General features: G+C 41.2%; 1 protein-coding gene across 1 annotated transcript in view; it reads left to right on the plus strand.

The window, feature by feature from the left end:
- SCP2 (sterol carrier protein 2) overlaps positions 1-15359 on the plus strand; it is a 45974-nt gene extending 30615 nt beyond the window's left edge. The window contains exons 13-16 of the mRNA XM_061633012.1: positions 4620-4713; positions 7201-7330; positions 12284-12363; positions 13497-15359. Of these exons, the coding sequence (XP_061488996.1) occupies positions 4620-4713; positions 7201-7330; positions 12284-12363; positions 13497-13592 (400 nt within the window). The 3' untranslated portion in view covers positions 13593-15359. The remainder of the gene's footprint in view (positions 1-4619; positions 4714-7200; positions 7331-12283; positions 12364-13496) is intronic.
- The last annotated feature ends 345 nt before the right edge of the window (positions 15360-15704 follow it).

Here is a 15704-nt window from a genome sequence, read left to right on the forward strand (position 1 = left end):
AGCATTTTGTTTTTTAAGGCTAAATATTCTGCTTTCTTCAACCACTGGAAACTTGTGGTTTTGGTTGTGGATACAATTGCTGTGTCTTAATCGTGGGCTCTGAAGTCTGGTTCCAAGATAAAACCAAAAACCAAAAAAAAAATAAAGTAAATAACAGCTGAAGGAATGTGCAGAATTGGTAGTTTCAAGATGATCTAGAAAACTAAAATCAGGCAATGGAAGTTGTCCAAACGAGACAAGGGCTTTAAACCATGTGCCTTTCTGAATGTCACAGTAGTTCTGCATACATAGCAAGGAAATTGACTTTGAAATTACTCACCCGTTTAACGCCTGTGGGTTTGGCTGCTGAGAAGATTCAAATAACATCCTAAAAGTTACACTCTAAAAGCAATTAAAATTGGATTATGGAAAATGTACCTACAGTAATGTTCTGTGTGTCCATCCTTCAGTCTTTAGAAATTGCTTTTTTAACCAGTCTATTTTCTCACATTTTCCCTCTTTGTTAAAAGGCATCATGTTTGCTTTGTTGTTTTGTTTTTAGTATATTGCCTTGCTGCTGATAAAGCAAGCGAGAGGCGTTTCTGGCATGCTTTTAAGGTGCAGATTGGGTTTCCTGCATTCTATATTCAAACTTAGGTTTTGTGGATATTCAGATATTTCATCTTGAAAAAGTCTGGCCAGTCGAAGAGTAGAGAGAAACTTGCAAACTAGAAGATAAACATCTTCAGAAGCATTCAGTTCATATGAGCAAGAGTAAGAAACTCTGATTGATTGCTATCAAATTAATGAAAGGTCTGTTATGGCAGAGGCTGTTTTAGAGGTGGGAAACCTTTATGTGTGGGAGTAATTGCCAGTTTAAAGCCGGCTGTGGTGCTCCACCTAAGGACTCACATTTGTACCTCCATACACAGTTGTTGCTCACATACATGCACATTCATATGTGCAATCTATCATCTCTCTGTTTTGGTCTGCAAATTTCTCACTTCAGCAACTGGGTTTTACAAATAATATTGGTTTTTCAGGCTTTTTTCCACAGAAGTGGTCTTCTGCCTTGCAGCTAGAGCAGGGAAATTAGCCACCTTCAGCCCAGTAAAATTTCAGTGCTAGAATGCTATGCTAATAATTCCCTTTATTGATTCAACTTGTTTCTGTTTTTATGGGAGAAATGTTGGAAGGCATGCTTTAATACAGATTTGGCAGCTCAAAAGTTCATAGCAGGCTCCCAAATAACAACTGGCCTATGATATAAAATCAATGCTTTTGATGCCCTAAAATTTGCTTCTTTAGAAAAATTGTACTCTGCCCTTCTAATACATTTGCATCACCCAGGCAGCTTACAACTATGAAAAACAAAACAATTATATAAAATAAATAAAACAGCATAAAAATGGAACCAGGCTCAGCAGATAAAAACATCTCATCATTTGCCAGAAATCTCATGCTGGTACAGGAAAATGTTAATCAGTCGGCGAAAAACAATAAAAGGGAACTTCTTGACTGGTAAGTTATTCTACAGTCTGGGCACAGCTACCAAGAAGGTACCTGTCCCCACCCCCCATCCCAACCAATCATGCTTCAGCCATGGATGGGACACGGATGGGTCTTTCTCAGAGATCTTTGGGAGTGACCAGACTGGGAAAAGAAGAGGTGGTATTTTGAACTTCAGCTATTTAAAGGTAACTAGGAATGCTGTCAATTATGCCTGGGATCAACTCAACAACCACTGCAGGTGTTGCAGCATAGATGTAATATGATCCATGCATCTGCTAATATTCTTGCTGCCACATTCTGGATCAGCTGAAGTGTCTGAAGACTCTTTAAAGGTAGTCCCAGGTAGAGTGTGTTGCAGTAATCCAACATGGAGTTGTTGTTTTTATTTATTTAATTAATTTATATTCTATTAAATTTATATTCCTTCCTCCCAGAAAGAGCCCAGGCATGTATTACCACGGCCAAGTCTAATATTGTATTGTACTGTTAGAGATCAAGCATAGAAGAGTAAATGGAAGTCTGGGATTTGAAATGCAAAGATGTTATAGCATAATGCCACAATATTTACCTGAGAGGTGTGACAGAAACAATGAAAAGGTTCCCCTATAGATTTAATGATAGCCCGAACTTGATTGCTTTAGGATTAGGCAAATTCATGGCAGGTAAGGATAGCAATAGCTACTAGCCATGAAGGCTGTGTTTTTCCACATTTGATTGATTCACTGTCAAATGTGCTATGCCTCTAAATACAAGGTGCTAGACTCACAAGGGGGGTGAGTGCTGTTGCACTCAGGTCCTGCTTGTGGGCTTCCCATAGGCATCTGGTTGGCCATTGTGAGAACAGGATGCTGGAATAGAGAACAAGTTGGCCTGATCCAGCAAGTCTCTTCTTATGCTTTGAAGTCACTAGCTTCATGAGTAATTTTCTGAACTTTAGCCCGAGGAACATATAATAGCTGATGTCTCTACCTGTTTTTTTCATCGCAGCACAATGCATACTGTCTTCCTTGCCAAACTAGAAGAGTGAACCTTTTAAGCATTTGACTTAGACTCTTTCCCACCCTGTATTGAGGACTTAGAACAGGTTGCATTATATTTTTTTCGATTTTATCATCGCAGCAATCCACTGAGGAAGATAACGTTCAGAGAGAGTGATATCCCCAAAGTGAATTTCAGAGATTTAAACTAGGTCCAAACCTAAAAAGTGATATTAAATGCCTTTTCTAAATACAGAAATCAGTTAGATGTTGCATTTATTGTTCTTGTGTTTCCCCAGCAGCTGCCTCTGGCTATCTAATTGCAAAATTATGTTGTTAAAGCTTCCTTGATTATGCAGCTTGGTTATGCAACTGAAGCGCTGGGAGTTGTGATTGGGTAATTAGGGCAAAGGTTGCAAGGCAAAAGGTGACTTTGTTTCAGAGTTTCATTTTACAAATGTCATAATTATTGTTTGCTGCTTAAAATGTACTATGCTGAGATTGATTAGCTCTAGTAATTAGTCTAACCAGTATAAAGTGCAGATGTTCATGGTATAACCAAACTGTGTGTCCTTAGCAAATATTGGTGCATTTTGTTTCTTCAAAAAAGCAAATTACAGAGCAATCCAACTCATGGGAAGCTGGCAGTGGAGGAGCTGGCGGGAAGGTCCGTAGCATCCATTTGGTGTTCGGGAGCCTCTGGGCCAGCTAAACGCTGGCTCAGCCATGAACTGTGTGCAAGTAAAAGCCCAGGGCCAGCGCCAGGCATGCCAGGGCCCTTGGACACCAGCCTGCCCCAGGCCACGGCACACACATGTACGCACATGCACTCCACGTACCTACCTTTCCCTTGGGAATGCTGTGCACGCATGCCTGCCATCAACCAAGATGGTGGCCGAGGCTTTCCTAAGGTGCTGATGCCTCTGCCGCCATCTTGGTTGATGGCACACATGCATGCTATGCGCTTGCACATCCCTGCCATCAACCAAGATGGCAGCAGGGGCATCAGCACCTTAGGGAAACCTCGGCCGCCATCTTGGTTGATGGCAGGCTTGCACGTACAGCGCGACCAGCATTTACGTCAAGGGAGAGGTAAGTGGAGCGTTCAGGTGGGCATCGCGGGCCTGTGCAGCAATAGGGGAGGTGCCTGGGAGCTCCCTCTTGTGATCCGCGGCAAGGTCAGGAACCGATGCTGCTGTGGCTCGCAGAAGGGAGTGCTACCCACCCACCCTAAGGAGGAGCCCCTTGGAACCCAGGGGCCCTTGCCCAGGGCCTGACCTAGCCGCCCTCAAGTGCCAGCCCTGTAAAAGCCGGTCCTTCCGAATACCCCTACTGGGGAATAAACACACTCCATAGACTTCAATTGTAATTATTTTCTTAGACTGATCTTCTTCCCAGTGTAAGGTTAGTCCAGATCAGGACCTGCAGGAGCGTTCCAAACGGGAGTTGAATGTTGCATAATTCCCCCCAGCCCCTCCTCCGACATGCCCCTGGACTGCCCCTTTTTCGGGCCTGCCACCAGCACCCCTTCCACTGGGCTGAGCTTCTCCAGCGGACCTCCGGCTGAGCCCGCAGGGTCCCAGCTGCGTCACAGCTTAGCCTGGGTGAAGGGCTTCTGCTGGCAGAGCCCAGCTGAACTGGGACTCTGCCACATCCAATTCCCCTCAGCCTGGCGTAAATAAGAGTTGGATTGTGCCCTTAGTCTTCCTATATATAAGAATATATAAAATACCTCTTTCATTTCTGTGTTTGCAGTGAAACAACAAGCACTATAGAAGAATGTATCCTTCTGAATTACAAGGAGGATTGAAGTTTAGTTACTTCTACTGTTCTTTTTCCTGAAACAGATGCAGAACTGTGTGAAAACCCTCAGCATAATTTTATGACGTGACTCTTACTTGTTTGCATGTGAGCAATATTCAGAAAAATGTAAATGGAGCCATGCTTACCTTAACTACACTGCTTGGGCCATGCTACCTGCCTGGCCACCTTATTGCTGGACTTCTGTGGTTCTTCAGTTTGAAAGAATTGAAAAATATGGTTTCTCATGCTTATGCATGTGCACACAAAATACACTTGCGGGGAGGGGAGCTGTTTTAAAGTCAGGGAAGCATAGCTTAGCAAACCATTCAGTGGTTTCTCCCATTTCAGGAATCGACAAATCCAAGCTATTCCTACCAGGGCAGCTGTAGATGGGTTTAAGGCACATCTTGTCTTCAAAGAAATTGAAAAGAAACTTCAAGAGGTATGTAAAATAATAAAACATGTTTATGGAATAATTTACAAAATTGTACTCCGTGTTTTGGCAAAGGAATAATGATAAACATGTACTCGATTACTTTCCTTGAAACTTAGTTTGTTTGCCAATTATTGTTCCAGTTACAAGTCCCTTTAATAGCCAAATTAAACATTTTGTTTCCTGTGATTCCTTGTCCCCTTCCCCACAAAAAAAGGGGTGGGGTCACCAGCAAGGGACAGTTCTGTCCTAAGACAACAACGTAGTTGCTTTGCTTTTGTCTTCATAATGGCTGGACGAGACCTCTAAAGTACAACTTGAACTTTTCAGTTATAAAAAACAATTGGCTGTTGCAACTTTTGCAATAGCAGGCATCGTATTAATGTAACTCTCTGTAGGATGGAGTGCCAGTAATTAATCTTGGAGATATGGTAATCTGGAGTGGGAATGCAGAATTCAGCTTTTGCCATTGGAGGGCTCTGATGCAGCATTTGTCAGAGTTTTTCCCTCTAATATGGGAAAACAATATGATAGAAACTTTTCACCGCATACAAGTATTCAGCCAATCTCTGGAGGCAGCTCCTTCACCCCAAAAAGCATCTACAAGGTATCCTTCTCACTTTGCATACGCACATCATGTTGACATGCATGTGTTGGGTGCAGCGGGTCGTATTCTACATGGTTGCATTGCTACTGAAGAGAGGTCTGGATCCAGCATCTCCATCCTTCTGCAGGCCTGATGGAAGGCAGACTGTACTACATGCAAGAGTTGGAGAATGATTGCTTGGGGGTGGGCAGTGTTCTCTAGCAGGCAAGCTGAATTTCTGAAAAAACGTTTGTTGCTTGCTTATCAACTAGCACCATCCTACTTTCCCCCTAAAGCATAAATCTGCAAAGTGTCATATCTGACATTTCGCCCAATATGAACTGGTTCTACGAAATTTTGTTTTCCCACTTTATCTTGGGCTGTTGGGGACAGCAGCAAGTTTTCTTGTGGGTGTGTTAAGTTAGAATTCTCAAGCCCTAGTTAGGATTCTAGCAAGACAATCCAAACCCTGGCTAGGCAGCAGCATCACAAAAGGGTGAAGCCATTGCTGCATCTGTAGCCCTATCGCTCGCACTGACTAGGGTGAAAGGGGGAGGGCAGACAAATCGCACCAGCCTAAAGCTGGTGCAGAGATTGGACAGGATGCCATCACAGTATGGCAGAGGGTCACCTGAGGATCCAGCAGATCCCAGGCCAGCTTAATGCCCTGTCTAGGGCCTTTCCACGGGCTACCACCGGTATCATTACTTTTGCCCACCTGCACCTCCGTCTAATCCAGAGCCCTCCCAGCCCTGCACATAGGGAGTTTGGATTGCAGCCTCAGTAGTCAGAAGCAGTTTAAACCTGGTTGTAGAAGTCTTTCTGTTCAAAATCAAAACTCTTTGTTCTATAGCACACCAAAGAAATGAGTAATAGAGACTCCTGTGCTTAATTCCTACAGGTTGTATAAGAAAGGTTCAACATTTAAAGTGCCAATTTGCATTGGAAAACATTTTAAAACACAGGCTTCAAGTTGCGGGCATGTGTCAGTGTCTCCCAAGTCAATGTTCTAATTTATCTAGGGTATGTCAGCAATCTGATATGGACAGTAAAGGGAAAAGATTGCATGGATTTTCCTTGGCCTAGAACTCAAACATTGGGAAAGCCTGTAATTTTCAAATATGAAGAACTTCCCCCCCCTTAAGTGGTGTATTTTTATTCTGTCACTCACACTTGGCACTTGATAGACATTATATGCAATGCTTACTTTATCACTCTGCCCAGACCAAACCTTAATGGAGAAGAGTTGTAAGCTAGCCTTCTCCAGTTGCTTTCTCTGCCCGCATTGAGAATGAAATCTGGAGTAGAGAGACCTCGAAATTAAGCAGAATCTATTGCTACCTAAGGGGTTGTTCATCATAGTGGCCACCATCCAGATAACCTAACCTAACGATTAACAGTGCAATGCTACTCTTGCTTACTCAGAGGTAAATCCTATTAAGCTCCATGGGACTTACTCCCTAGTCATGGGTAGCCAATGTGATGCTTTCCAGATGTTGTTGAACTACAGTTCCCGTCATGTCTGACTATTGGCCAAGCTGGCTCGGGGTGATGGGAGTCAGAGTTCAACCACATCTGGAGGGCACCATGTTGGCTACCCCTGCCCTAGTAAGTCTCCATTGGATTGCACTGTAGGTCTGTATGCCCCACTGGGATGTTGATACTTTTTTTCTCTCTTGGCTACCCACTGCATCTTTGGGAGGCTATTCATGAGGGGACAGGGACTGCGGTTCATAGTAGTAGTCGAAAGTCCTGCCGGGCCTTGCAAGCCCTAAAAGAGCACTTGGAAGGATGACAAATACCCGCAAGCATGCGCGTGTTCAGCACAGTGTGAAAATATTTGATACATATATAAATTGAAATCCTGTTGGTTTTGGCTAAGAGATGTAATTATTCTATACCGACTACAGGAAGGAGAGCAGTATGTCAAGAAAATTGGTGGCATTTTTGCCTTCAAAGTAAAAGAAGGCCCCGGTGGTAAAGAAGCAACTTGGGTAGTTGATGTGAAAAATGGCAAAGGCTGCGTGGATGTTAATTCAGGTTAGTGTTGTTGTTTTTGCCACTACCTTCCTGTTCATCTGCTCCCTCAGGTGATACATGCCCTGGTCTCCTCTCGCTTAGACTACTGCAATGCGCTCTACGTGGGGTTACCCTTGAAAACGGTCCGGAAATTACAGCTGGTACAGAATGCGGCGGCACGCTTGATTATGCATAGCCGTCGCTGGGATCATATTACCCCAGTGTTATTAGATCTTCACTGGTTACCAGTTGTCTACCGGGCCCAATTCAAGGTGTTGATGTTGACCTTTAAAACCCTGTACGGTTTCGGCCCAGTATATCTGAAGGAACGCCTCCAGAATCGCCGATTGTGCCGCCTGACGAGATCAGCCTCGCAAGACCTTCTCTCGGTCCCACCGGTGAGAACAGCTAGGCTGGTACGGACCAGAGAGAGGGCATTCTCTGTTGTGGCCCCCACCCTCTGGAACTCCCTCCCTTTTGATCTCAGACATGCTCCCTCCCTGTCCAGCTATCGCCGAGCCTTGAAGACCTGGCTGTTCAGGCAGGCCTACAAGACTGGGACAGATTAATTTTATGTTATAATTGAATTAACGGATGGTTTTTTAGCTTAAAATTTTATTATGTTGATATGTATATGTATTGCTTTTATTCTTGTTGTTCGTCGCCTAGAGTGTCCCTAACCCGGACAGATAGGCGGCTGAAAAATAAAGTTTATTTTATTTATTTATTTATTTACTATGAAATACTCTTATTTTATTGTAATGAAAGCTTTACAGATTTAGGTACTGTAGGTCTGGTTGCAAAATAGAAATGGACTTTAAAGGATGTGATATTATATATTAAATTTTACGTCCCTGCAACAGAAGCACTAATTTGGGGAAGGGCACAGGATTCCTCCACACCTGTATCTTAACTGTACAAAAGTGATCAGTTGAAAAGAGCTCTAATACTGAGGTATTGAAGAAAATGCATACTGTGTTTTTTCTGTTGGACTTCGGATTGGGCTCCATTTATCAGAGGAGGGTAAATGGTTGCTTGACCTTGGACGTAGATCAATTGAGTTGGTAAAAACTGATAATGGCAAGATAGCTTCTGTTCAAAGAACTCTCTGCAGTTCATAAACACTTATGCAATGGATGTTATTAAAGTGCAGCAGTACAGAGAGCCAGGTCTGCCTGTTCTTTAAATGCCACTAAGGTTGCAATCCTATGCAAAATTGACTAAGAGGTTAGTCCCATTTTGAAATCAGAGGATAGTGCTGTTAATCTAGTAATGAAAAGGCATGAAGCTCATTCTGGTTACTGCGGCAGATGACATAATGGGCTAGGCTCAGAGTGTCTCTTCTGCCAGCTCCTTTTCTTCACAAATGGGACTGAGATCCAACAGAGGCTCCCACTGGAGAAAGAGGCATGGCTAACTTTGCCAATTTCCCCCCTTCCCTCTGTGGCTCCCCATACTTTTCTTTTCTTTTTTTTACAATAATTTTTATTCAAATTTTCATAAAACATACAAAACAAAATCATAAAACATTCAAAGACAAAAAACAAAACAAAACAAAAATGATTAAACAAAAAAATAAAATGTTGACTTCCCATTTGTCGCAGATCAAATCAGTTATAGGTCTACAATATATAACAATCCTGTCTCTTAAATTATATTATAAAATCACTTTCCTCCAGTAGTTATCTTAATTAATCATCAAATCTCATAAACATTACTTTATTCTTTCCACAAAAAGTCAAAGAGAGGTTTCAATTCTTTAAGAAATATATCTATCAATTTTTCTCCAAATAAACATGTCGATTAATCCATCTCGTTAATAATAATAATAATCTTATTGTCATAACCATAGTCCAAATAAACATGTCGATTAATCCATCTCATCAAAATCTGTTAGGTCCAATAATTTCAATAGCCATTATTCCATTATCCATATTAATTCCATCTTCCATCTTCAATAGTCCTGTTAAGTCCAGTAATTTCAGTGTCCAATCTTCCATTATCAGTATTCCATAATAATCTTGCTGTCATAGCCATAGTCATATAATAAGAGTCTGATGGGAATTTCCTCTATCCCAAATATTTTCTTGCCATCAATTCTGAATAAGTTGCTGAAATATTGTTGTAAAGTCATATCTCTGTTCTTCTTTTTTACAAAATGCACTGGCTCATCTCTTGAGAGTTTTTCCATTGTCACATGGCTGCAGTTAATTCCATAGATTTTCTCTATATCAAGCTCCATCACGTCATTCCAGTCCAGAAGATTATCCAAGCCATTGATAACTTTATCTCTAATATCTTCATTAATTTCTTCAGAGATAACGTTAAATTCCAAACAGTAGATTTTATTTCTAATATCCATAAACTCCAGATCTTTTTCCAATTCCACATTTGTTCCAATCTCCAGGGCTTGTATCTTCCCTTTATTTTTTCTTTTCTCATCTCTGATCTCATTCTCCTCTCTCACAGGATCCCCTATTTCTTTAAGCTCCTGCGTCATTTTGCTCAGTTCAATTTTCAGCTCCTTACTGCCCTGTCGCAGGGTTTGTTTCGTTATCTCAATCTCATCCATTATTTTCTGAAACATAATTACTTCCAGATTCTCAGCCACTTTCTTGATTGCCATTTTTAAAACCACGAAAACAAAACAAAACAAAAATAAAGAAGAACCACTTCTTATTTCAGCAACAATTGGGTTAATATTCCAGGCTTGATGACATCACAGTATAAACAGAGCAGCCTGCCTTATCTCTCTATGTTCAAGAATACAAAACAAATTTAGTTCCCAGCATCAAAACAGTTAGTGGCGTCGTGAAGAAGCAGATTCGTCAAAATAAAATAGACCAAAAAGAGAATAGTCCCAGACAATATAATGTTCCTCGGAACAGAAATCCCTCTTCTGTTTATATCTTTAGAATGCACTTCCAGGACAGCTTTTTGCAATAGAAACAGAGATAAGCTGTTAATTTCGTGAATAACAGAGAAGAGTTATAGCTCACCCAGAAGTTCTTTAAAGCTGATTCATTTGACAAATCTCTTTTTGCTGCAACAATTTAAACCAAGTAAAAAAAATAATAGAAAGAAGGGTGCTTGCCTGTTAGTCCGTTTTCTCTTTGAAGAAAAGATAAACGTATCGCATTAATCAGATAGAGCTTGTTCGGAAGTCCGTCCGGCATTGCTGGCTGGACCTTTTCTCATAAATTAATGAAATCCAGTCCTCCCAACAAAAACAGGCTTTTGAGGTTGATCTCTACGTTTCTCCCTGCCCGGGAGAAATTTCATCAGTCAAAAAAAAAATGTTCTGACTGATTTATATCTGGATAAGCTTCTTCTGAGGCGGGAGCCCGTCTCAAAAGCAGGCACAAGCGAAGTCACCCTTCCCGGAAGTCCGGCTCCCCATACTTTTCTGAGGGGTTCCCCACACTGTTCTGGAGCATAGGAACATAAGAAGTGACCTGCAAAGTCCTGCATCCTGTTTTCCACAGCAGCCAACCGGATCCTATGAGAAGCTCACAAGCAAGACATAAGGGCTTTTCAGAGCAGTTTTCAGGGGACACAGCATGCTGCAAGGGAGAGGAGATAATCTGCTTTTTCTCCCTCCCCGCTTCCTTCAGCAAAAGCATCCCATGAGTGGCGTTTCTCACACGGGAGTTCTGGATCCAAGCCAAATGGCAATACTTAAGTCAGCTGAATATTACAACTTTGCTTCTGTAGCCATGAACCGGTAGTATTGGCAAGGCTATTTCAGAAATGTATGAAGGGAAGTGTGGCCTGTGCTTGCCCATGACTTCCTTGAAAGGCAGTGGAGGTAGTGAAAAAAACACCTCCTTTAAGGCTTCTTATTTAAGACTTCTCTGCCAGCAAGCAAAATTTCATTAAAACTGTCAAATTTTTGAAACTCTTTAAGTGGCACTCTAATGTAAGGATGGGGAACCTTTTTAGGCTGGCAGGCCAGAGCATTATCTCTCGCTATCCCTACAGGCCAATTTTAACAGGCGAATGGAGCAACCCACCTGTCAGTCAGCTATTGTTGTTGTGATGCCAGATGATTGACAGGTGGATTGTGTCACCCACCTGTCAAAGTCCCTTGTGCAGTGCTTCCCAAGCAACCGACAGCCAGCTGGTTGTCAGGCACTTGGGAAGCATGGCGCAAGGGGCCTTGCCAGCCCTCTGCTCAGCTCTTGGGAAGTTGCAAACATAGGGCTGGAAAGTGCTTTCCAGGGTGGCGAGTTCAAGCCTGCTTTCTTCAAGGATCAGTAGCACAAAGTGCTTTGCTTTGAAAAAGCAGAGGAAAAAAGTTCTATATCAGCAATGGTTTTAGCTGTGCTCCTGCCAACCATCAGCTGATGGCAAAAGAACAATTAGGAGCTCACTTGAAGCTCCCAATTCTCCCGTTGTAGCCTTGCCAGTACCTGCTTCGCACTTGACATCACGTATGATGTTGGTTGTGGGGCAGGTGGACGTGGTTTGAGGAATGGCCTTGAAGGCCAAATTTGGCCAGCAGGCTGGACGTTCCCCACCCCTCCTCTAATGCCAACTAACATTTTAGCCACTGACTTATGAATCTTCTACCTTTGTAGAAATTGTTGTAGTTCAAAATATCTGAAGGGCACCAGGTTGGCCTGAGTGCAGCAGTGCTTTCTCTGCTTGTGGTTTACAACAACTGGTATTTGGAGGCATACTGTCTCCGACAATGGAGTTAAAGTATAGCCATCATGCTTAAAAGGTCCTCTGGATCAGTTCTGACTCTTTTATAATGGAGGTTATCCTCTGTAACTTTTATTCTGTCTGTCACACATTTTTCCCCAGCCTCGATGCCTGAAAGGCACCAATAGGAAGAAAAATGTGCCCACATGCAGAGTACATGCTTAAGCAATTCTTGCTCTAGGTTCCTACCTAAAGCTAGAATGCTTTATCTTTTTCTTACCGGTTTGTTCCAAGTCACCTGTCTGTCTGTCTGTCTGCTACTTACAGATAAGAAAGCTGACTGCACAATTACAATGGCTGATGCTGATTTGCTGGCTCTGATGACTGGCCAGATGAATCCACAGACAGTAAGTGAAACCCAAAGGAAGTACTACTATCTTTCTAGTTTTATTGTTCATTTTATAGCAGGGAGCTAATGAGAACAACCTGTGTCCATTTCCCTCGCAACTTCTTTGGACTGAGTGATAGTTGACTTAATTGACCACCTGTTCACATCAAATTTGTTAAAGATGGGCAACCACAGGCTACTTTCATTAAAGTACTTCTAAAGCATTTGGCAAAGTATTTAGCTGCCATTCGCTTTAAGTTCAGATGGGAATTTTCCTTTTTGGAAAGGCTCTTTATTAGTTGGCTTGATTTACGGCTTTTGTTTCTTCAATGTGAGCAAACATAAAACTCTCCTTTGAGATCGCTAATCACTGTGGTTTAGTTCTGTGTGATTTTTGAGATACGTAAAGATCATATTTTATTTACAGTATTTATGTCACCCAGTAAAAAAAGCCGTGGGCAGTCAACCTGGTGCCTTCCACATGTTGTTGGACTGCAACTCCTGTCATACCTGACTTTTGGCCATGCTGCCTTGGGCTGATGGGAACTGAAGTCCATCTGGAGGGCATCATGTTGGCTACCCCAGATGAAAGTTTACATTGTTCAAAATAGTCAAATTAGCAGTTTTTTTCCTTCATTGGCTGCGTTTTTCAATCATAGCAAGCAAGGGTTTGTTCTTGGGTTATCAATTCTGGGCTGTTTGGGAGAAGCAAACCAAAAGCACTGGTTTGTATGTCATAGTAAGCCACGGCCAGGGTTTGTTGCTCCTGGCTCAACAAAGGGAGGAGCAACAGAGGAGCAATTCAGCAATGTCTGATAGGATATCACTAGTTCACAGTAAGCCATTGTTTATGGCCCACTGTGATGTGCAAAAGGGGGCACTGTGGATCTCAAAGTCGTTTAATCATTGCAGTTTACAGACTATATGCACTTCTTATAGAAGTATTTGATTTTTCTCTCTTTTATATAGATGTCTGTAGAAGGTGGTACATGCATTTAGAGAAAATAATCTAAAATTTAATATCTTGTGTGACAGTGTCTAAAATTTGGATTTGTTCTGGGAAGGAATGGTCTAAGGAGAAGACAGTTCACTTTGAAACAGCCAGAAGTATTAACCAAAAATATAGAATTTAATTCTTTTTATTTCTTCTAGGCTTTTTTTCAAGGCAGATTGAAGATCTCTGGAAATATGGGCATGGCTATGAAGCTACAGACCTTACAGCTTCAGCCAGGCAAAGCTAAACTTTGAACCACTGACTTCAAGATGCAGTTCAGACTTGAACAAGTTTCATTTAAAAAAAACTAGGCTGGAACTAAATGTTGGAAGTAGCATGGTACAGGTTTTCTGAATATGTGTGATCAGCTCTAGCTTTCCTGAAGCCTCTGTTCAATGGAGATTTTGGCACTGCCTTCCATAAATCAGTCTAGACTATTGCAAAGCAAATAAAATATTAGTGGTTGGGATAGGTTAAGACATTTTATAATGGTTAACACCAGCATGATGTATAATAAACCCCTATTCTAGTCCATCTAAACAAAATTGTTAAAAAAAATCTAAATAAGGGATCAATCTAATGGAATTCTTGTGAAATTTAAAAAGTAAGAAGAGCAGTGGGGAAAGAATATTACTTGTTTGGCAAAACAAAGTCTTCCATAATTTCATTTTTATCTTTAGGATATATTTCATAGCAGTTCAAAGAAATCTTCTTTTACTGTGACTGGAATCCAGAGAGCAATTTTAGGTAGCCCCAAGGGTTTGGAGATACCCCAGTGAGATCTTTTCCTTTCCCCCCCTTTCAGTAACAGGCACACACCACACACACACACACACACACACACATACTGCTTTTGAAACTCCTCTTGGTTTCAAAGGTGGTGGTTTTGTATATGGTCTTGTGGGGGAATATTGATGAAACAAAAAGCTCCTATGGGTAAGCAGAACATGTTGTCTGTTTCTTTGGATCTTAGCCTTTATTGAATAGAATTTCTAAATTCACATATGGGGGATCTTTTATCTTACTGGAAATCAGATGTTTTGCATTGATGGAAGTGAATTACATAGCATTAATTTTAATTAACAGCATATAATTATAGTGCTTTCCCTCTAACATGTGTTTATATGGGCAAAGGATAACACTACTTAAGCACTTGATTGGTTTTAGTTATGCTATACAGAGTTCTGGAAACTGATGATACTTTAATAAATTCATATCTAAATATACTAATTTTTAAATCATTCCATTTGGCAGTAATGGGTTCTGGTCTGAAAGTTTTCATAATAAATTTAAATTGATTCTTCAGTTTTGGGTCTGGGGGTTTTTCAGTCACATTTTATAGATTAGAGTCCATTGACATTGCATGGTTAATATCAAATGACATTGGCCTGCATACAACATATGGTACAACAGACTGTTGCTTTCCATACCAACATGAAAAAGCTGTGGTGGTTTGTAGATTACGCAGACGTCTGCATTACACTTCATGGAGTGTCCTGTTCAAAACTGAAACTGCAGTGGGGTGCAGTGAAACAAGTTAATTTTTCATTCTGTTCTCCTCTAAACAGCGGCCAAGGGGCAGAAGTCAAATGTGTCTCTTAAATGTTATTCCACATTGAAATGCCTTTGGAATCCCAAAGCATTTCCACATTTTATACTTCAGTAATCCTCTTGCCAAAAACATTTCCCTGCTGCTGCTCTGACAGGTGTGGTGTGCGTATATACTGTATCCCCTTTCTTTTAATGCCTTTGTGTTGTGTAATCATAAGAATCTTGGAAAAAGAGAAATAAATTGTACTCAGTAGTAGACCATATATTATGGTAAATTGGAAACAGATGTGCATAAAGATCTTAAACTGAGTATGCAACACCCTATTTCAATAGGAAAATACCTTCCTTTGTATGTTAGAGAATGCCATGGACCCAGGAACCAGTTCTTTGGCATAGTTTTTGTTGTATCCTTAGGAACCCAACAGTCATGTTCCTTGTAAGGACACATGGAAATAAAGACTAGAAAATGATTGGGCTGCCTCCTGTGTAATTTAATGGAAACATGGCTGGTTTTGACACACAAAATCATATTATGATTCCGTATCTGTATAAAAGTATAAAGCAACAATAAGATCATGGCTTGGGATGCCATATTTTTTAACATATTAAAAAAGTAGTAGGATAGCCACTTTACTTAGGCTAAATTTGTCTACACATTTCAATCCAGGTAAATAATGATGGTAATACCAGCTAAAGTCCAATTTGTGTGAAGTCATATTTTTATTTCTCTTTCTACCATGAAACAAGGCTTAAGTTTCAGAGATTCCAAGGCAAAATTGTAAGCCAGTGCCACTGAGTTATGGCTCTTCCCTCCC

The sequence above is a fragment of the Rhineura floridana genome, chromosome 6 (genome assembly GCF_030035675.1).
Source record: "Rhineura floridana isolate rRhiFlo1 chromosome 6, rRhiFlo1.hap2, whole genome shotgun sequence".
Classification (NCBI taxonomy): domain Eukaryota; kingdom Metazoa; phylum Chordata; class Lepidosauria; order Squamata; family Rhineuridae; genus Rhineura; species Rhineura floridana.